This window comes from Anoplolepis gracilipes, chromosome 1, assembly GCF_047496725.1.
Source record: "Anoplolepis gracilipes chromosome 1, ASM4749672v1, whole genome shotgun sequence".
NCBI lineage: Eukaryota > Metazoa > Arthropoda > Insecta > Hymenoptera > Formicidae > Anoplolepis > Anoplolepis gracilipes.
Genome location: NC_132970.1, coordinates 17,743,859 through 17,764,350, shown reverse-complemented (window position 1 = coordinate 17,764,350; position 20,492 = coordinate 17,743,859). Strand labels below are relative to the sequence as shown.

The following is a 20,492-nucleotide window of genomic DNA, read 5'->3' as shown; positions in this document are numbered from 1 at the left end:
GCATATCATATTATGAATAAATATAAATAGTTTATAAGCGTCTCACGCGCAAAATGCATTTAATGTTAATATCAAAATACTAAAAAAGCATAGATATTTTTCGAGAAATAAGTGTATTTATATTTGATTTTGTATAACATTTTTTTTATCGAGACTTGACATGCATTTGCTTTTATGTTATTATATTATATATTTCCGCATCCATTTTAATAACTTGTAACATGGCTATTTTTATAAATAAAAAGAAATAATATAATATGAATATAATAGAATATAACAATTAAATTAATAGAATATAATTACGACAAAATCTGCTTATAAAAAATGAAATCTATGCATAAAATAAAGATAAAAGATCTCTCCTCTCCTACTTATGGCAGTTCAGATTTAATATTTATTACAAAAAGGGCTATAATGGAATTTTATTCAGTTCGTTAATCAATTGAATATTTTAAACTGTTATTTCTTTTCTTTTTTTTGTTCCTGCATTGCTTTCCAATAACTCATTTGTCATATGATCATTTAATCATGTTGAAATGAGGAAGTAAATAAAAGCACGTAATGATATTGATAGTGTAAAGAAAGAAAAAATGAAAACTTTAGAATGAGAGGGAATTGTTTGACATAGAATTTTGCGCCCACGAATCGCACACAAATTGATGCAGAAAAAAGCATACAAGCATTTCTATTAATCAAATACACAGAATAATTAAATTGCCATGATATTTCAATTATCGTACAATTCGACGATTCATTGATGAAAACACTTGTAAATTTACGTATAAATTTTTCTATAATTTGTTTGATGTATTTTATTTTAATTTTGATTTTAATCCTGCAGAGATATGCCGGCAACGTCGAAATTGTTGTTGTAATTCAAAAGAACTCCCGGCCAAATGACATTGTTTTCACCGACAATTGGTGATATTCGCGTGGGTGATCGTTTAATTTTCCGAAATGACGGAAATTTTTTCATCCTCTTGTAATTTTTCGATTCATTATCCTCTTTATTCGTTTTATCCTCCGGAATATTGACGTTGTTATTCTTCTGCTGTTTCTCGTTTCTTTCATAATTTTCTCGATCAAGCAGACAAGAAAGCTGTTTACCTCTTTTTTGATTGTCCATCAAATTTAGATCGAGTTTCGACAAATCTACGATTGGCCAGGCATTTTGCATCGCTCCATTCTTTTCCTGTTCAACAAAGGTATCCGAAACACCCGGCTCGTCCGGACGATTGTTGTTACAAGTCTCTTCAGAGATCGGTTTGTTAGCAATCAGATCAGCAACGAGCGAGCGGGCGTCCCACTCTACCAACTCCTCGCTGCTAATAGATACAGTATCCCGATCTAGATCCTTGATGATGTCTCTCTTGTCGTTCCTGATATCACCGATTGTTTTGAAATAGATACTGTGATCGTACCGATAAGTTTCCAGACAGTTGCTCTCTAGTTTACTGTTCGACTGGTAGTTGAACCTGCCGCAGCAATTAATCTTGATCTCCTCCGGTCGCGATTTCCATCTGGACCGTTTGAGACTGTAAAATCGCGACGCAGCTTCATCAGAGGCGTCCGGAATGTCTTGCAACGTTTCCTTGGACCACCACCTGATTTATTTCAATATCTATATTTTTTTTTATTTATATATTATATATATTATGTAATGTTCTCTTTTTCTCTCTTTCTCACCTTTGTGATCTAAGACGATTATAACCACGTACAAAGGTTGCCCATCTCTCGATTCTCTGGAGCATGTATTCCGTCTCTTCGTTCCACCACTCTGACAGACCTCTCTGAACCATCATCTCTTTGCCCTCTGTCATTTTGATGTCGCAAACAAAGGCGACAAGTTTCACAAGATCATTCAGGTTCTTGATGATGGTCGAACGGTAATTCTACTTCGACTGAAAAAACGATTCGACACAGAGAATAAATCAATTTATAGAATTAATAGAGGAAGCACTGCAAACGCGGAAGCCATTGGTGATCAGTGGCCGTGACCTCGTGTAGGTACAATGTTTTCATCATGCGCTAATGATTATTTGGAACCACATGTCAACATACGCTTCCTCGACATTGATGATAAAATAATGTATTATCTCTTATATATCTTATTACAGGTTTAGAAATAAGATTTGAAAATTATCGAACGATTGAGAAGATAAGAATTAAAATAAAATCAGCTAAACTAAATAAAAAAAAAGAGATAAAAGTTTGGTTCATTTAGAATTTTATTTTACTGCAAAAGCTTTTTATTTTTATTTGCTTTCTCTTCAAAATTGATAAATAAATTTAATTAAAGAAAAAAAAAATCGACCCTGCAATTAACTTTCAATAAATTAAGTTTCAGAAGAGAAGCCAACAGAAATAAAATAAAGACTTTCTCAGTTTTTTCAACAAGTTCTACTTTCGTAGAATTATAATTTTAGGTTGAAATAATGCACAAAAAAGAAATTTAATAAGAAAGTCCCGATATTTTTGCTGAGGAAAAATCGATTTCAGAAATAAATTAAATCTCAATAAATTAAAAGATAATGCAATTAAAAGTAAAAAACTAATCTGTAGATAATTACATCTTTTTAAATAAACAAAACTCTTAGTTGAATTGCTTATTGAAACAATAATTAAAATTCTGATTAAGTACGTACCTGTAAAGTAAAACTCTTGTAAAATATTTCATTTCACTAATTAGCACCAATTATGGGCAAAATATACCGCTCGTTTCTCGTCAGCGTCTTGACTTTTTAATCGAGAAAAACTATGCGAATCGACAGGTGAACATAGTTGTTCGCATTGTTATTTATCAACTTACGCTGCCTACACTTCTTTTCTCCCGAGGAGAAAGAAAGGGAGAGAAAGGGTGGATTTTAATGTCCGATTTTCTCCGGCAGAAAGGTACAGAAGAGCCGCGACATGACATCGGTAATCGGTTTAGCCGGTGCCCTGCCAATCATCGACGCGCGTAACATCGCGGAATATTGAACGGCGGAGGCGTGATGTTCGTCTGAGAGAAGAAAATTGTTTATCAGTGCGCGCGGCGTTGCGTGAATTAAAATTCAGCGCCGTCGTACTTTTTTTTTACCATCACGTCGCTTTTCCAACCGGGGGGATGAATGCAAAAGTTGGCCGCGATATAAAAAGCCATCGCGGCGCGCACCGTACACTCCATCGCCGATTTTCTCGACGTCCAGTACGCAGGTAAGCGGACATAAGGATATTTTGGAAGATCTCTTCGACCGCGGTTTTTTTATTAATTCGCGAAAGATTTCGGCGCGCGCGGGTCTCGCGATTTTAAATTAAGGGATTGCACCTAGTCATAAAATTCGAAAAATCGCATTTTATTTTCATTTTCAATTTCATAAAGTACAATGTCTCGAAAATATGTGTTTAAAATTTTATGTTGATCTGGTGCTGGAATAGATGATTCTATGTAAGTTTAAAAAAAGAATAAGTATCTTACTGTAATTACAATACAAAACTTTAAACGCATTTTTCTCAAAAGTGCATTTTTTAAATCGGTGACCAGGATTACGCAAAAACTACTGAATCGATTCTCTTCAAATTTTGTGAACTTATTTCTTATATACTTATGCAGAGACTGGACAAAGGATTTTTTTTTATATTGCTTTTTTCCTTTTTTATCAACAAAAAACAATCCTTTTTTTAAGATGAAAATCGAACTTTTTCTTCAGGCAGCCACCATTTAAAAAAAAATAATTTTTCATAAAACCAGTCCAGTCTTTAGAGTGTATATTTTTCAATTAATAACCGCAAAAAAATTTCATTTCAAGTGAGTCAATTCCAAACTACAGTGGTCACCGCAAAGCACAAAAAAAGACCCATTGGGAGAGCGGCCATAATTCAAAATATTTTGAAATTTTTTAAAATGTAAATACACTAAAATTAAGTCCAAGTACTGTATTATAAAATAAAAAATAAATTGCAAAAAAAATTTATTGCTTAAGGAAAAAAAAATTCATTAAAAACACCATTTTTCCTTCGTTATGACTAGGTGTAACCCCTTAATCTCTCGAACAAGTTTTATTTTTATTATTATTATGTATATTAAATGTATCTTTTTTTTTAGTTTAAATAGCTTGTAAATTTGTTATCTGTCTCATCTGTTGCTTTATTACGGTTTTTTCATTAATTTTGTCCCGTTTGTAATAAGCGATAAAGCACTTATTGTGTTTACTATCCCGGAACCAACGCAGCTTCTTTTATTTAGAAATTTTTTCTTAAATACCAAAACATTTGAATCAAAACGAATTTACGGATTGTCAGTAAAATACTGAAGCGTGAGAATTAATTTCTTTCGAAATTTATAATTATATGTATCTAAACACAAGTTACAAGTATTTTTAATTATAACGTAATTGTATTTCTATTTAGATATTTTAATGTTTTTTTATAGGTATGTGCGTGTGTGTAATTAATTATAGAGAAAATAAGAAGTGTAGCTCGACTTGTGTAAATTTACGTGATTACCTTGATCATTTCTATTACGAAAAGAAATATATATTTATTGACGACTTATCTTGGCAATAAAAAACGGAAAATTGTTAAACGATTACAGACATGAATCTGACTCTTGCACTATCCTACATGATCGCAGTCGTATGGCTGCTCTGCGGAAAATGTAAAGCAGCTCCGAGATTGATTCCCAGTATGCATCGCAATTTAGGAAATCATCCACATATCTACGGGTAATTACTATGCAATAAATAATAATGACAATAAATGTACGTAAAAGTAAAATCGAAGAAAGACATGATGAACATAAGATACACTTATCAGTGTGACTTTTGAGGATTGAAAATCAAGATATAAATCATCTATAGTATTCTAGCTATATTAATGTGCGTTTTATTGCAGATACGCCGTGGAAGGTCTCGTGAAGGACCTCGTGGAGGACCTCGTCGGCGAGGATGAGGACAATCTGCGACTCAGCAAACGCCAGCAGCTGGACGATTACGGCCACATGAGATTCGGCAAGCGGTCCAACGGCGACAATGAGGAATACGGACATCCGCGATTCGGCAGAAACATCGAATAAAACGCTACCAAGCCGGATTCTCTCTAGATCGTAGATCGTGCACATATTCTAGTGCCAAGATGTAGATAGAATATATTTTACATTGCAGCTATTACACGACCGTGCCTCGTTATTTTACCTTCTCTTCAGTTTCTTTGTGTTCTACGTTTACGCCGCAAATTAATCTGCTATTTTTAATACCTGTAATTTAATTTGTAATTATGATTATTTTAGATACGATTTTGCAAAATCGTGTTGTTCTATAATTCTTAGAAAAAACATCGACAATGCTTCAATTTGTTACAAAGATGGGCTAATTCCACGTTAACAATCTGTGAAAAGAAAGAAATTATATAAGTATTATTAAAAGATTAATCACAAATTATTCAGTTCTCTAGCTTCCTTTGTTGCTTTAAAATATATTAGGTCTAGGATAACAATGACGCGTAAGAATAAAAATTAGCTCTCAACTCGCCAAAAAAATATTTTGTTAATTCTTAAACATCTTATTTTTCTGACTAATAAAGAGAAAATCATTTTGTTCATTTTGCACGTTATTTATATGTATCCCTAGTTCATTAAAAATATTCTAACTTATATTTATTCAAATACTACTACTAATACTAAGTTATTCAGATAATTTTTGAATAGATAGTATATTCTTCTTCGTTTACTTTGAAGACTTATATTGTTGGGATGTAAATCCATTTGATAAAACGAGAAGCAAAAGTTATATATTTACATAATATGTTTAATTTATATCAGTCATCAATGGAATTTACCTGTCGTTTATCATAGTTATCATTGAATTTTGTACAATTTTCGTACAATTTATTTTTGCTCATTTTCAATTCTGCTATTCTCTGATGAAGATCCATGTTGTCGTCTAGAAATGTGTGGTATCCGCAACGATTCTCCAAGTCTTGAGAACTGTAACCGATGGTACGTCGATTTAATAGCCACGGCTCTGATGGCGGCGGCGATGGTGGTGGCTTCGGTTTCGGAGGATAAGGCGAACGATAATCTCTACTCATACTAGTGCGATAATCCATCTGACAAATTGCCACGGGATCCAACAGAATGTCGATTAATTTTAATTCCTTTTCCTCGTAATCCTTCCTAGAAAATGTTACGTCACGCTCTATCATTGTTTTAATTATTAATATTATTTAATTATTAATAAACTACAGCTTGTGATTTGATCATTGTCTGTGAAAGAAATTTATATGAATAATCGAAATATATCTTTTGTAAATTTTTTAAGACAAATATATCATAAAATCTTCACACAAATGTAACAAATAGAAAACAAATAAAAAAACAATAAATTGTTATAATTGCTAATATTGAATTACAGATAATAATATTAAGGGGTTACATCTAGTCATTCAAACTCGAAAAATCGCATTTTTTTATTTTCATAAAGTACAATGTCTCGAAAATATGTGTTTAAAATTTTATGCTGATCTGGTGCTGGAATAGATGATTCTACGTAAGTTTAAAAAAACTAATAAGTATCTTACTGTAATTACAACACAAAACTTTAAACGCGTTTTTCTCAAAAGTGCATTTTTCAAATCAGTGACCACGATTACGCAAAAACTACTGAATCGATTCTCTTCAAATTTTATGAACTTATTTCTTATATACTTATGCAGAGACTGGACGAAGGATTTTTTTTTTATATTGCTTTTTTCCTTTTTTATCAACAAAAAACAATCCTTTTTTTAAGATGAAAATCGAACTTTTTCTTCAGACAGCCACCATTTTGAAAAAAAATAATTTTTCATAAAACCAGTCCAGTCTCTAGAATGTATATTTTTCAATTAATAACCGCAAAATAATTTCATTTTAAATGAGCCAATTTTAAACTACAGTGGTCACCGCAAAGCACAAAAAAAGACTCATCGGGAGAGCGGCCATAATTCAAAATATTTTGAAATTTTTGAAAGTATAAATACATTAAACTTAAGTCCAAATATTGTATTATAAAATAAAAAATAAATTGTAAAAAAAATTCATTGCTTAAGGAAAAAAAAATTCATTAAAAACACCATTTTTCCTCCGTTATGACTAGGTGTAACCCGTTAAAGAAAAAGATATCTAGAGACTCTCTCTTTTTCTTTCTATTAATAAATAAACAACTTCTTATACTAATTATTTTTCCTTGCAATGCCAAGGTAATTCATTTTTAAATTTCGAAAAGCTTTTCAGTTTGCCTGATACTTTTCAAGTATAAAAATACATACTCCGCCGAAGCCAGCGATTGCATCGTGAGTAAACTGCGTCGTGGATAAGTAATCGGCTCGTACTCGTCTCTCATCTCGATCTGCGACAACATGGCCTGTGTCTCCGAAATTCCAGTGCCTTCGTCCTCCAGACCGAATCTTCGATACGAAGATTTGTAAAGGTTTCCCTTCGGTGGAAATATATCCACATTATCTCTGGGCTCGGACAAAAACTTCACCTGCCTGTTAATCAATGATTTCAAAATTGAGAAAGAAATTTTATAGCCGTTTTTTCGGTGTTATCTAAAAAAATGGTTAAAAAAAACTAATTTTATTTACTAATGTTCCAGAGAATTCAGTAATATTATGATTCAATTTAATGTAGCATTTCATTCTGAATATTACTAGATTAAATAATAAAACTCACTTCTTCATTCCTTCTGAATAATAAAGATTTATCTAGATGATGCAGAGTTGTTTTTTTATCAGACAACGCTAAAATGTTATGATTGCTGGCAAATAATGATATGCAATACAAACGTATTCTTGTAAGATTCGTGAAATAAAGCGCGTTGCTACGAATAACAATCGCATGATTTCTGTGTTGTCCTAACTCCCCCTCATTTCCATTAAAGTGCATGTGCGATACGCTTGCATGTGTATGTAACTTCCGTCGCGATCTGTTTGTGCAAGTGGCACACGCAGTTATCATTCCAAAGTTAATTTATAATAGAAGAGATTCGGATAAAAAAGAAACCTTCCTAAAAGATTTGTTTTCATTTGCAAAAAAAAAAAACAAAAAACAAAAAGAGAGAATTAAGAAAATTTATTACACGAATTTCTATGCAACTGTGCATCTTTAAAATTCTTAGAAAAAAAATGTCATAAAGCGAGATTAAATGATTTTAAATGCTCCGAAATTTTTCCCACGCTTATCTTTACGCAACTTTTGATCATTAAACCATATTTCTTTTTAGTAAAAATTTTAAAAAATGTCACAACATTTACCAATCGTGAATCTTGACTTTATCACTGTACACTGCTGGAACGTGGAAAACGATAGGTTCAATTTCCTCGTCTTCATCATTGCAAGATGACATAAACTGCAACGAGAAAAAAATATTAGTACGAAAACTTCAAAAGAAAAAGAAATTAGCAAAATTTCTAATAAACAGGTATGTAACTCGAAAAAAGTTTCCAGCGCTATAATAATATAAATATAACGGAGAGATTTATTTAAAATATATGTGTGAAGAATTTTTGTTATAAGATAAATTAAAATTTCAAAAGTTTTGAAAGATAAAATTAATGTTTTTAAAATATCTGATGAGAATTATTCAATATACAGTCTCTTATTTACCTTCTTTTTCAGCATTTTATATATCATATATATGTATTTTTTACGTAAATCAAATGTAAAAAGAGATTATTAATAATCATTAAATAACTTTTGCATCTATAAAGGCATAATAACTTAATAATTCTATTATGTCATTTTTCCGACTGTTGTGTGAATATAGTGTTATGTTACATGTACAATTTTCATAAATATTTTTCATGTTTTTCCTTTTTATTTCAAAAGAAATTTTCAATAAGAGCAAATTCATATTGTTATTAGATAAATAGAAATTTATTATTAATTAAATATTATTATATATAGATAGATAGCGCAATAAATATTAAATATTATTATTACACATTAATTAAACGATAACATGGAATATGAAATAAGAGAATTGGATATGAAAGCGTTGCAAAAAGAAATTTTACGTAAATGCAGAAAGAAAACGGAATTGTTAACTCGTAATGAAACGGAAGATGAAGAGCATGAAGCGGAAGATTTGCATGAAAAGGAAGATGTAGTCTTGATGGAAACTGATAAGATTACGGAAGAAGAATTACCCTTTGAGGATATTTTGGCTGAAAAACGTCGCAAATATACAGCTAAAGAAGAGTTTATTTATTCAATGTATAAAGATATACTTTCGGTTCTCGTCACTGAGTAATTATACTGATTTAAAAAATTAATATAAAATTATCTATATTATTTAATCTGATCAACATGTACATAGATGGGACGGATATTTCTTGCGGAAAAAATCATTTGTGAACAAAGATGATGCTGAAATTATTGAGGAAAGTAAAGAGATAAGTGACAAAAGCAATGATTCATTTATTAAGAAAGAAGAAGAAGAAGAAGAAGATAAAATAATCAATCCATCCTGGAAACTTTTATTGCCCGATGAATTTGCAAATATAAAATTCTACAACAAAAATTCTTATTGCGGTCGCATTAGTAGAAAGATGATGGAGGGCGAAGGAACATACAGATGGCACAATGGTGTGCACTATAAGGTATCGAGAAATATATATATATATATATATATATTTAATAAAAATTACGATGTGATATAAAACTTTGAAAATTTTTTAAATTATATGTTATTAATAAAATATATTTCGAAATTTGTTTTATATATTTAAGCGGATAATTTTAAAATTGAATTGACTTTACATATGTCTTTGAGTTTGAAATAAAATATTTATTAACGTAAAGAATTGAGAATTTAATTAGGAATAATAAATAAAAGAAAATTATACAGGGTCAGTTTGAACATAATAAGATTCAAGGGAGAGGTTTCCTGGAGTGGAACAACGATTGTTGGTACGAGGGTGACTTTATGGATGGTCTTCGGCACGGTAAAGGTCTTATGGTGGACAGAGAAAATAATCGTATGTACATCGGCCGGTGGCACATGGGCCACAGGCACGGAAAAAAATAAAATAATGTACAAGAGTCATAAATATATGTATTTACGCGTTATTTTAATGACGAGTCATAAGAATTCATATTACAATATTTATATGTATAATATTATTTTCTCATCCTGAAATATCTACAGCACAGTTATTTCGAATAATCGGAACTGTGCCTTCACTTCCAGAATCACCATTTTTCCATCTGACATATCTAACATATGGCTCTAATAAAAACGTATATACATATATTTGAAGAGCTTATAATAAGCTTACCTTCTCAGACTTGTGCCATCGTAAACCGGAATTCTCTTTTCGCGCTGTAGTTCCTTTCTTCCCACTACGTGGTCACGTGACACTCGTAGCTTAGGGCTGTATTACATTTGTCATAAGGCAAACTTCGTCGACGCGCTGATTGGCTACTACGGAAAAGCCCTAGAAATTCCCCGTTTGATAGCCAATCGGCGCGTTCGACAAACTCGTTGCGCAACAGATGTAGGGAGCGCATGCAACGGCGTCTGGCCATTGGCTCGCTGCCCGTCGTCGAGTGAGCGACGATTGGCGAACGGGCGATCGACGGATCCGCCAATCGGATCCGCTCGCGGTCGGCTGTGCTAGCAGAAGGATTTCAATATTGACGTGCATTTATTTGACGCTTTCGCGAGTCGAGTGGTTATCCGCGACGAAGAATCATCCTTTGGAGAGATACGCGGCTTATTCGGTGATATCTATCCGACGAGGAACGATGTCGGACGTGATAGTGGACGAACGGTAACTATCGTCGGAGATATAATCATCGATAATTGGCATAAAGTGATCGCTGTTGACTCTGGAATTTGCGACGCTGTCACTCTCGCGATCGAGTCCCTCTTTCATCTCGGTTTTCCCAAAAAATATTCTCCTTACGTCCCTTAGGTCCTGTTCCATCGGCTCTTTTTTTTTTTTTTTTTTTTTAAGCCTCCCCATGTATCGGTACATATATCGGTTTGCAACATATGTTTGTACAGACTCGTTAATATAATTATTCTGTTGCCATCTTTTCTATAATTATTTTTTTGTTAACATACATTTATTTAAAAAATATTACGCAAATATATAAGCATTGTACATGAGAAATGAAAAGTAGGAAGCAAACAGGTATGTTTCAAACAATTTATTTTATTCGCCTAAATAAAAGTGTACGTAAATAAATATATATGTTTTTATAAATCTTAAATTATATGACACTTTAGCTGTATAATTTTTTCTAATAATAGGTTTGATCAGCTGACTTTATAAAAAAATTAAGACTATTCAAACATAATTATTTTCATATTTTTGATTTTTACAGAGTTACTGATGAAATTGAGGCATTGAAAGCAATCTTACTGGATAATGAGCTCAACATTAAGGAAAATGATAGGTATATATAAAAATTTATATATATATATATATGGTATATATTTAATAAGATTGTTACATATTCTTGCAATTTATAATTATTATAGTTTTGTTTTAAATAAAAAATATTAATATTAAAATAAATTTTATTGATTATATTATGTATGTATATTATATATTTTGTTCAGACATTATAATAAATTTCCATCAATGAATAACTATATTTTTTAAATTGTTCTATTTTTCAAAAATAATTATATTAGAGAGATTTTATTTTTGTATGCTATTAAATTAATTTTTCTTTTCTAAAAATATATATTTTATTATTTTATATTCCCCTATAGATTTTTTTATATATATGTAGGTTTTAATATATCTATATATATGTAACTAATCTCTTTAATAATTTACTATTACAATTTATTTATAATATATATCTAGAATGTTGAAAATTATATCATGTTCTTGGTTAGGTAATTTAAAATTAATTAACTCTGCTGTTTCTAATAGTAATTTATATTTGTGCAGAGGAGAACCGGAGTGTATCGAGACGATATTGTTCCCATCAACTGGTGAGGATTCACAATCCCAATATGTTTGTGTCACCTTGATCGTTCGATTACTCTCGGGCTACCCGGATGTCTCGCCGGCTATCAGTCTGAGAAATCCAAGAGGATTGGACGAAGACACGGTGAAGCTGATGCAATCCGACGCGGAGGCCAAATGCAAAGACTTTATAGGTCAGCCAGTCATGTTTGAGTTGATTGAGGTGAGGAATTATCCTATCAGCTTTTTATTTTTATTTTTATCGACAATTTATCTTTCATCATAACACGGTTTTAAAAAATAATGGTAACAAGCCTATTTAGTATCTGGATACTCTTCAAAATTTTTTGTTTATAAATTGAGATTTCAAGAGAGTATATTTTTGATGAACAATAAAACCTGTATAAACATCTTCAAAAAAATAAAAACAAACAAAGAGAAATATAATTCTCTTTTTATATTTTTATAAAAAAGAAGAGATAAGAAAATTTGTGTATACAAATTCCTATAAAATTTCTTTTAAAGAATTCTTCACCAATTTCCACTTTTTAATGGAAAAATATTGGGCATCTTTTATATATTTAGTTATATAATTGTTTAGATATATATTTGTTTTTATGTTCTCATAGTCTGAACATATAATATATTAAAATATTAATAATTACTCTTTCCACACACACATAAATATGTATCTGAACATTATTATCTGAACAAAATTTACTATTTAAAAAACTATTTGTGTATAAAAATCATTAATTTCTTTAGTTAGATTTTTGCATAATTCTTTAATTATATATGCAATTATATATGAAATACTAATATTGTATAATTATGAAGAAATAATAATTGATTATAAATAAATTATTAATACTGTGAATTAATAATAAAGAAATAATAATAAAAAATAAAAATTAAAAATTAAAAATAATGAATTATTATATTATGATACTGATACATATAATGATAATAAGGTAATAATTTAGTTAATACGAGAACACTTGACGAGGAGCAATCTTCCTACCGATCAGTGCGCCGTCTGTTTATATGGCTTCCGGGAAGGGGATGAATTTACGAAAACAGAATGCTATCATTACTTTCATTCGCACTGTCTGGCAGCACACGTTGCCGCTGCCGAGAGATATTATAGGGAAGAACAAGAAAAGTTACCACAGTGGCAGCAGGATACCACAAACAAGTTTCAAGTACGTTTATATCATGTAAATAAAACATGTTACTAAGTAATGATTTTATTTCATCCGTCAATATTGTAATGTTTGCAAAATATTTTTTTCTTTCTCTCTTTTATGTTTTATGTTTATATTAATATTAATTCATACCTCATTTATTTATTCTTCAGGCTATATGTCCAGTTTGCCGGGAATCGATCAATTGCGACGTCGAGAGTTTATGGTCGGCTCCGCCACCGATCGACGTTGAAGCCGCCACCGATTTCTCTGTCACCGCCGAGTTGAGGGAACTCCAGAAACAAATGGCCGCTCTGTATCTACGGCAGCAGCAACGAGGTGGTATAATCGATCTGGAGGCCGAGGGTGTCAAGATGCTAGTAAGGACGGAGGACGATCCCGCCGTCGCTACGGAAGAGGTCAGCCCACCTGGCACGAGCTTGAACGCGTATTCGAATACCACTACTGTGCAATCGGTTCCTCAGGTGGTGAGTAATCAACCACGCTTCAACGATCGAAAAAATAAAAAAGAAAAAAATTTATATATATATATTAAGCCATATGAAAAAAAAGAAGAAAATAGATAGATAGTTTTGCTGTGAGTGTCCGCTTAATTTTAAACACAATAAAGTTTTTATTCAGAAATGATCAGATCTGTAAAAAAAGATTTCGTCCAAAACCTAAAAACATTTTAACATGAAAACGTAATAATATTATTTTTGAAGCAACTGGAACAGACGAAACAGTAAGTAAACTTCGCTAATTTGCGAGACAGAAAGTGGACTGATTATTATTAATAATTTTCTCATTTAGTAACACCTTTTTAAATTTTCTGTCGACTTCTGTCAAATGAGCGTTCTCTCTTGTCGTCCGCAGCACTCGAAGCAGTCGACGCACCATCAGGCCCAGAACAACCATAATTCGCAATATCAACCGCGTCAGATGCAACATAATCACGGGCACAACAATCACAATCACGGCCACCGACACCGAGGTCGCGGTCGAGCCCATTACCGACGCCACTTTGACAGAGTTAGACAAGCGGAATCTACTCCCAGATGACAATGGGCTCGTAACAAGGTCGCTGCTCGAGTCTGGTCTGATACTCTCTTCGATCTTTCGCTAAGTGTATACAATATTCTGATTAGCATTAGTAGCATAATATACGTCAGTGTAATATACGGTGACTGTCTATCCTCGAGTAGTCTCACCGCGATAATAAACTTATAGGTGTCGTTGTTCGACGGCAGTATCCCCATTATCGTTGCCGTCGTTGTCATGGCGGCGATGGGATGCGTCGCGATTTTCCGTCTGGACTGTCTACGTAGATCGAAGCCGTGGTGCTCTTTCTTCCGCGAACGATCCGCAATCGTACAAAGTAGTTGATATTGTTTCGCCTTAGTTCCTCTCATTTCTCTTTCTTTATTCTTTATTTCACGCGGGATCTCGTGACATTCGAGAACCTATCGGTCCTCTTCTCGATTTTTTCGCAAAACCCTGTTAAATGTAGGAAGATTTTGAACATTAAACAGAATTGAAAATGATATGTGCGGACTTTATCATCCGCATTTATAAAGCTCGCGTCTACAGAGTGTTTATTACGTATTATTACATATTATTTATATTTTATTACATGTTATTTATACATACTGTGTGTCTCACAATCAGTATTATATGTTCAAACATCTTCTATAAAATAAAGTAAAACTTTTTTTTATAATTTGAAAATATTGCTTTTTGGATAAAATGTTTACTAAGATATTCTGTTATTCTAATGTACTACAAAAGTTTGTATCACGAATTTTTAAACATTCTGTATATGTGAAAATAGATTTACGTATACACAATGATGCATAACTATTGTGTCTTATTAGAATTTTATCAAGTCACAAATTTCTAAGAAAATAGAAAACAGATTCTCGAGAAGTAATTTAACTTGTCAGCGATACAGGAGATAAAAATGCATCTTAAAGCGATCTTAAAGCGATGTAGTTTTGCAAGACGAGAAGAACCGATGGTTCAAATGTCACACGCTAACTTTATATTCACTGCCGCGAGTACGGGAAGATTACTCAATTTCATCCGCGATGATTATCTTTTTTTGATTTTGTCGTCTCTCCAATTATGTCTGCAAATGAACGCTCAATATTTCTCATGTATATTTAGCATTACATTTGATTATCTTATTCTCCTGTTAATAAAAAACACATTCTTCATATTAAAGAAGCAAAGTTTAAAACCAGATAATCACATTTAACGCTAAATCTACTAAGGAAATATCCTTAAAAAACGTGACTATTTTACTATTAAAAATACAGGGCGTTCGAGATTTAGCACGAAATATTTCAAATACAGATTTTTTTTTTTTTTTCTTTCAATGAATTATCGATTTTTTCTTGGTAAGTCGTTTTCTTTTCAGAAATACGATTTATTATATTTCGAAGCGAAGATTAGAAGTATGAAATAATAATTACCAAGATATTGGTATAAAAGATAAAAACATGTTTCTGCAAATGAAATTTTAGAAACTCATAACAAGAAAATTTTATTTTTTTTTGTTCTTTTTTTCAATCCGTTTATTAAAAACGTTGAATTTGTCAAATAATCTGCACATAAAATATTTATTGTTTAATCTAAAGACAATCTGCATAAATGTATATCCAACTTCTCCATTTCTTTTAAATGGACACAATCGGACGACAATATTAAAAAAACATAACAATGCGAGAAATATATTTCGCTACTCTACCTCGTGCGACAGTGTGTTACGAGAAAAATTAAGCAATCAAAAATTGCATGGAAACAAAGATATTTTATACATTAGTATGAATCTAACATAATCAAAATTAACGGATACCATTTATTACGCTTAATATACGATATATTACGTGACACATTGTAAATTGTAATTGCTATAACTTTGGTGAGTCTACATTAAAATGTAGAACTCGGTGAAATTATATCAATTTCAATTCCTGTTTGACTTATGCAATTACAATTGTCGAAAATGTATAGAGTGTCCTAAAAGTTGCAGTGTTAATCTTTTTATTGTTGCTTTTAGTCTAGAAAGAGTCACTTTTTCGTTTGATAATAAGTGACTCTTTTTCCAAAAGTTGTGTTCCTCCATTATCTATCTTTTTTCATTTATCTCCTTCGTGAATAGTCTTCTCGTAGTAAAATAGCTTTTTTGGAATCTATCCGTATTATTTTATTTCCGTATACATTGGAATGTAAAATTCTTTAAAGTCTCTTATTGAAATGATTTAAGTTCAAATATTTTTTCCTTGTTATCAGGTACATGTGGATTATATCAAACCTATTAATATATAAATAATATATATCTGTTAATATTAATTGATTTTTTTCCAATGTGTTTTTATCGTGTTCCTTTTTCGCGCACTGTAATAAAAAAGCACTTTATTAAAAACATTAATAATTTTGAATGCAAACAATTTTACATTACAATAACAATAATTATGATTTGTTTGATTTATTTATTCGGTACAATTAAGTCTCTCATTCCTTTTATTGTCATCGCGGAGATTATTTCTCATGCAATCATATCCAGCTCCAATTGATTTATAGAATTTCGACTAATCGGGTACAACAATTTATTATTTGTATGCGAAAATTTTGACAGAGGAACAGCAAACAAATTTGAAGAATTTTTGGAAATGTGACATCTGAAAAGCAACTTTGAGCGACACTTGCAATCTTTAGAACACACTATATACATGAATTGTGCCATTTAATATTCACGTTTCGCTCATGAAGAAAGTATATGGCATATCTGAAAATCGTCGGATACGCATTTTGCAAATTGAGATATTAAAAATAAAACTTTTTTAGAGAAGATCCCTCTTCATCGACGCTCACACTTTGAATTTATACTCGAAGTGTCTGTGATCGACAAGCGTAGGAAATTTGTGATAAAAAAAAGAAGAAAAAAGAGTGAAGCCTACTGATCATGTCGAATTCGAACAAAACAGGACAAGCATCTCGTGTTACATACACAGCTAAGAACTAATTCTGTTACTTTAAGTTATATTCCTCTTTCGTAAAGTTCCTCTTTCCGTAAAGTGCATTCGCACCCATCATATAGTACGATTTACATATTTTCGCGTAAACATGACTATAATTTTAAGGAGACGAAGGCATCGTCTATTGTAGATATTTCCTACACACACACACATATATATATATATATATATATATATATATACATATATATATACATATATATATATATATACATACATCCATACTTACATAAAAAAATATATATTATATATATACGTATATATGAAAAATATATATGTATATATAATTTATATATATAATATTGGAAAAATTGTTAGCAATCTCGTGTATAAACTTTTCCACATGAATGTGATACTTACAAAAGGGTAATAGGCTAATTGTAAGGAAAGTTTAGAGAATTTGAATAATTTTGGATTGCAACTTAAAATTTTCCCACTTCCAAATTAATTATTCGATTCACTTAATATAATTTAAAATTCACACTAGTTTTATTTTTTACAATTAAATCTATTGAATTTTTAAGAAAAAAACATCGATAAAATAAACAAGAAAGTAGCTATAGCTGAATTTAACATACATTTTAAGATACAGATGGTGTTTCAGAGATTAATTGGCCAAACTTTAGGAGTGTATTCTATTTATTGAAGAATGAAAAAGAATCGTGACAAATATGTAATATAATTCTGGAAACACTGTTCTTCCGAATTTTAATTTTTGTTTAGGAATGAATTTTTTAACAATAATTGCAATTCCAAGCATTCAAGTTTATAAGTTCTATACTGACAATGAAAAGAGTACGTTCTTAAAGTTTAATCGTCCAAGAAACACCCTGTATAAAGAATAATGAGACATACTTGAATTAAAGATTACGCGATATTCATATATAATTAATAAAGTATAATTTATGAGACGCTTTTGCAACAATTAAAATTAAAAAAAAAAAAGAAAGAAATTAAGCATAAAAGCATTGTTTAAAAAATCTCGTGATATATATATATATATATATATATATATGCGAACTGCTTTAAAAACATTTTTTAGAAATATTGTCATTACATTATAAAAAAATAATAAGTTTTAGTATCTTTTTTATTGTTCTGTAAATAAGAAAAGGAGAAAGAATTATGATATATAGAGAAATTATTGGCCAATATAAACTCTAATCGTATTTTAATGATGACGATTATAAAAAGATACTCAGAAACAAAGATTGTATTATTTCAAGAATTGTGTTATCTTTCTGTTGTTTTGATTATATTTGCATTATAGCGCATAATCAATCAAGACAAATTTTTCTTTTAAATGTTAAAGACACATTCATCAAATTGGAATTTCCTCTTGTATATATCTTTCAAAATGCTTTTATTCGAAATGTATTTTATAAATTAATATTGCTATAAAAAATCATCAAAGTGTGAAACATGTAATAAGTAATTGATAATTTAATTCTAAAACTTATTACATTATAAATATAGGATCTTATAATTTTGCTAATGATATTTCTTTCCAAATATGTACTCGCGTGATTCTTATCATTTAAGTTAATATTTTAGCATTCGTTTCAAACATAGCAATATGCCTTATTTTAAACTTTGATATTCTTATGGAAATATAATAAGTACAAATAAAAAACAATTTGAACCGATTTAGTTTTAAAGATTTTTATACGTTATTAATATATTATGGAAAAAGTCACGCTGTCTCTCTATAATGACAGATAATTAAGTTACTCCTGCGATCTATATCTCTATTTGTAAGTACCAAAGAATGTTGGATTATTAAAAGGAAAAAAAAGAAAAAAAAAGATAGAAAAGAAAGAAAAAAAAGAACACACAGGGATTGACTTTATATATAGGGAGTACCTATTTACTCCTCTCTTTTACGTTTTTACGCATGTCTGTGATATTTTAAGAGAGCGATAATTTTTATTTAGTTTTTTATTATATCAATTTTCATGTGTTTTTATATATCACATCTGTGTGCAAGCAATATTCGAGTGCTTGCCGCGTATACGCAGCTTCTGTACAATGCGATGCGTTATATTGATGCATAATTCCTTTGATTAAAAAAAAAAAGAAAAAGATGTATAACACACATGCAATTAAACTCTCATTTAAAAATCTTTTGTTTATTTTTGTCATACATCTACCATTATCCACAGCACGGAATTTATATATGAAACTAACTTGCTCTCTCATATTTTTTACGCGTTAAGGTTTTTCATAAACTTTAGCCTCTAAACACATTTAGCATGAAACTTCTTATCCTGCTCATCTTATAAATATAACTGTTTAGATAATTTACTTACAATTAGATCTTTTCACTTGTACTTTGATCTATCAAGATTTTTTGTATCTTAAATCTAAAAATATTTTTCACAGCTTTGATAGATGTGCATTTTCTTATGTCACTTAGCAAATTTTATAGTGCTCTATAAAAAAAAAAAAACAAAAATGAGAGAGAATATTAAATATTCAATAGTTACGAGACGAAATGATTTAAGAAATATTAAAAACATAAGTATATATAAATATTATCCATTACTATTTTATTAAGGCAGCCCTTCAGAAAATTCTTAATTGAACAATTAATTTATCGATAATCACTTAATTGTGATATTATTTATATATAAGATATTTACATTAGTGTCCATGTATTAATTAACATTGAATTGTGAATCGCCCTTCTTACGTACTGTAAGAATAAGAGTTAGAGAGAAAATTAAATGTTCAGAAGTATACAAAAATTAGAAATGAAATCGTTAAAGAGTATAAACATATATATACATATTATATAAGTAATCATGTATCTCTATTGTAAAAAAAAAGAGAGAAAAATTGGTGTGATTTACATTTCTATGATTTTTTCATATCGAATTTAAGTGTCGAATAAATCTTTATGCTTAACGAATATCTGGAAGATCTGCAGCTTTATTGTTTCTACAAATACTGTTACGTTACAATATACGCAAGATGTACGAGAGAATGTTTATATACTGTCTCTACATCTACATTTGTTTCATTGTAGCTGTAAGTACACAAATATAACGATACGTATTGTCGCACTTGCTAATTCATTATCTCTTGTGTATACATGTCTCATTTTATTTTTAATAAAACATATTCACACAGGTTGTAGCCATCTTTGCAAGATTTTCTAGTACATCTCTCTTTTTATAAAATTTCTCTTTATCAATATAAATACTTCTCATTACATGTAATACTAACATATTACATCAGCTATTTCTTACATATTAGAATAATAATATATTAATTGTCGCGTTTTATGTAAGTTTTATATAATTATGATACATATTATACATAT

At 30.3% G+C, this 20,492-nt stretch overlaps 4 protein-coding genes across 4 annotated transcripts; 2 read left to right on the top strand and 2 right to left on the bottom strand.

The window, feature by feature from the left end:
- Nucleotides 1–70: 70 nt before the first annotated feature.
- On the bottom strand, nucleotides 71–2,043 carry LOC140668100 (uncharacterized). The gene is made up of 2 exons (XM_072896718.1): nucleotides 1,687–2,043; nucleotides 71–1,604 (listed from the first exon to the last, which is right to left on the bottom strand). Exons 1-2 carry the CDS (start codon nucleotides 1,818–1,820, stop codon nucleotides 830–832), a joined length of 909 nt encoding a protein of 302 aa, XP_072752819.1. The 5' UTR covers nucleotides 1,821–2,043; the 3' UTR covers nucleotides 71–829.
- A 1,064-nt stretch (nucleotides 2,044–3,107) lies between these two features.
- On the top strand, nucleotides 3,108–5,551 carry Dsk (Drosulfakinin). The gene is made up of 3 exons (XM_072896732.1): nucleotides 3,108–3,195; nucleotides 4,574–4,703; nucleotides 4,873–5,551. The coding sequence occupies exons 2-3, from the start codon at nucleotides 4,576–4,578 to the stop codon at nucleotides 5,051–5,053; spliced, it is 309 nt and encodes a 102-aa protein (XP_072752833.1). The 5' UTR covers nucleotides 3,108–3,195; nucleotides 4,574–4,575; the 3' UTR covers nucleotides 5,054–5,551.
- Nucleotides 5,552–5,793: 242 nt separating this feature from the next.
- LOC140663512 (uncharacterized) lies at nucleotides 5,794–10,349 on the bottom strand. The gene is made up of 4 exons (XM_072887775.1): nucleotides 10,294–10,349; nucleotides 8,269–8,363; nucleotides 7,282–7,503; nucleotides 5,794–6,151 (listed from the first exon to the last, which is right to left on the bottom strand). Exons 2-4 carry the CDS (start codon nucleotides 8,358–8,360, stop codon nucleotides 5,794–5,796), a joined length of 672 nt encoding a protein of 223 aa, XP_072743876.1. The 5' UTR covers nucleotides 8,361–8,363; nucleotides 10,294–10,349.
- A 279-nt stretch (nucleotides 10,350–10,628) lies between these two features.
- On the top strand, nucleotides 10,629–19,290 carry LOC140664130 (E3 ubiquitin-protein ligase RNF25). Its single transcript, XM_072888911.1, has 6 exons — nucleotides 10,629–10,788; nucleotides 11,348–11,419; nucleotides 11,926–12,166; nucleotides 12,927–13,145; nucleotides 13,301–13,615; nucleotides 14,004–19,290. Exons 1-6 carry the CDS (start codon nucleotides 10,763–10,765, stop codon nucleotides 14,187–14,189), a joined length of 1,059 nt encoding a protein of 352 aa, XP_072745012.1. The 5' UTR covers nucleotides 10,629–10,762; the 3' UTR covers nucleotides 14,190–19,290.
- Nucleotides 19,291–20,492: the final 1,202 nt, after the last annotated feature.

Coding starts and splice junctions, on each gene's coding strand:
- LOC140668100 (XM_072896718.1), bottom strand. CDS start 1,820: ATGACAGAGGGCAAAGAGATGATGGTTCAGAGAGGTCTGTCAGAGTGG. Junction 1,605..1,686: donor AATCGTCTTAGATCACAAAG/GTGAGAAAGAGA, acceptor GAAATAAATCAG/GTGGTGGTCCAAGGAAACGT.
- LOC140663512 (XM_072887775.1), bottom strand. CDS start 8,360: ATGTCATCTTGCAATGATGAAGACGAGGAAATTGAACCTATCGTTTTC. Junction 7,504..8,268: donor AAAGTCAAGATTCACGATTG/GTAAATGTTGTG, acceptor ATTGATTAACAG/GCAGGTGAAGTTTTTGTCCG. Junction 6,152..7,281: donor CAATCGCTGGCTTCGGCGGA/GTATGTATTTTT, acceptor AACATTTTCTAG/GAAGGATTACGAGGAAAAGG.
- LOC140664130 (XM_072888911.1), top strand. CDS start 10,763: ATGTCGGACGTGATAGTGGACGAACG. Junction 13,146..13,300: donor ATACCACAAACAAGTTTCAA/GTACGTTTATAT, acceptor TTTATTCTTCAG/GCTATATGTCCAGTTTGCCG. Junction 13,616..14,003: donor TGCAATCGGTTCCTCAGGTG/GTGAGTAATCAA, acceptor TGTCGTCCGCAG/CACTCGAAGCAGTCGACGCA.
- Dsk (XM_072896732.1), top strand. CDS start 4,576: ATGAATCTGACTCTTGCACTATCCTACATGATCGCAGTCGTATGGCTG. Junction 4,704..4,872: donor AATCATCCACATATCTACGG/GTAATTACTATG, acceptor GTTTTATTGCAG/ATACGCCGTGGAAGGTCTCG.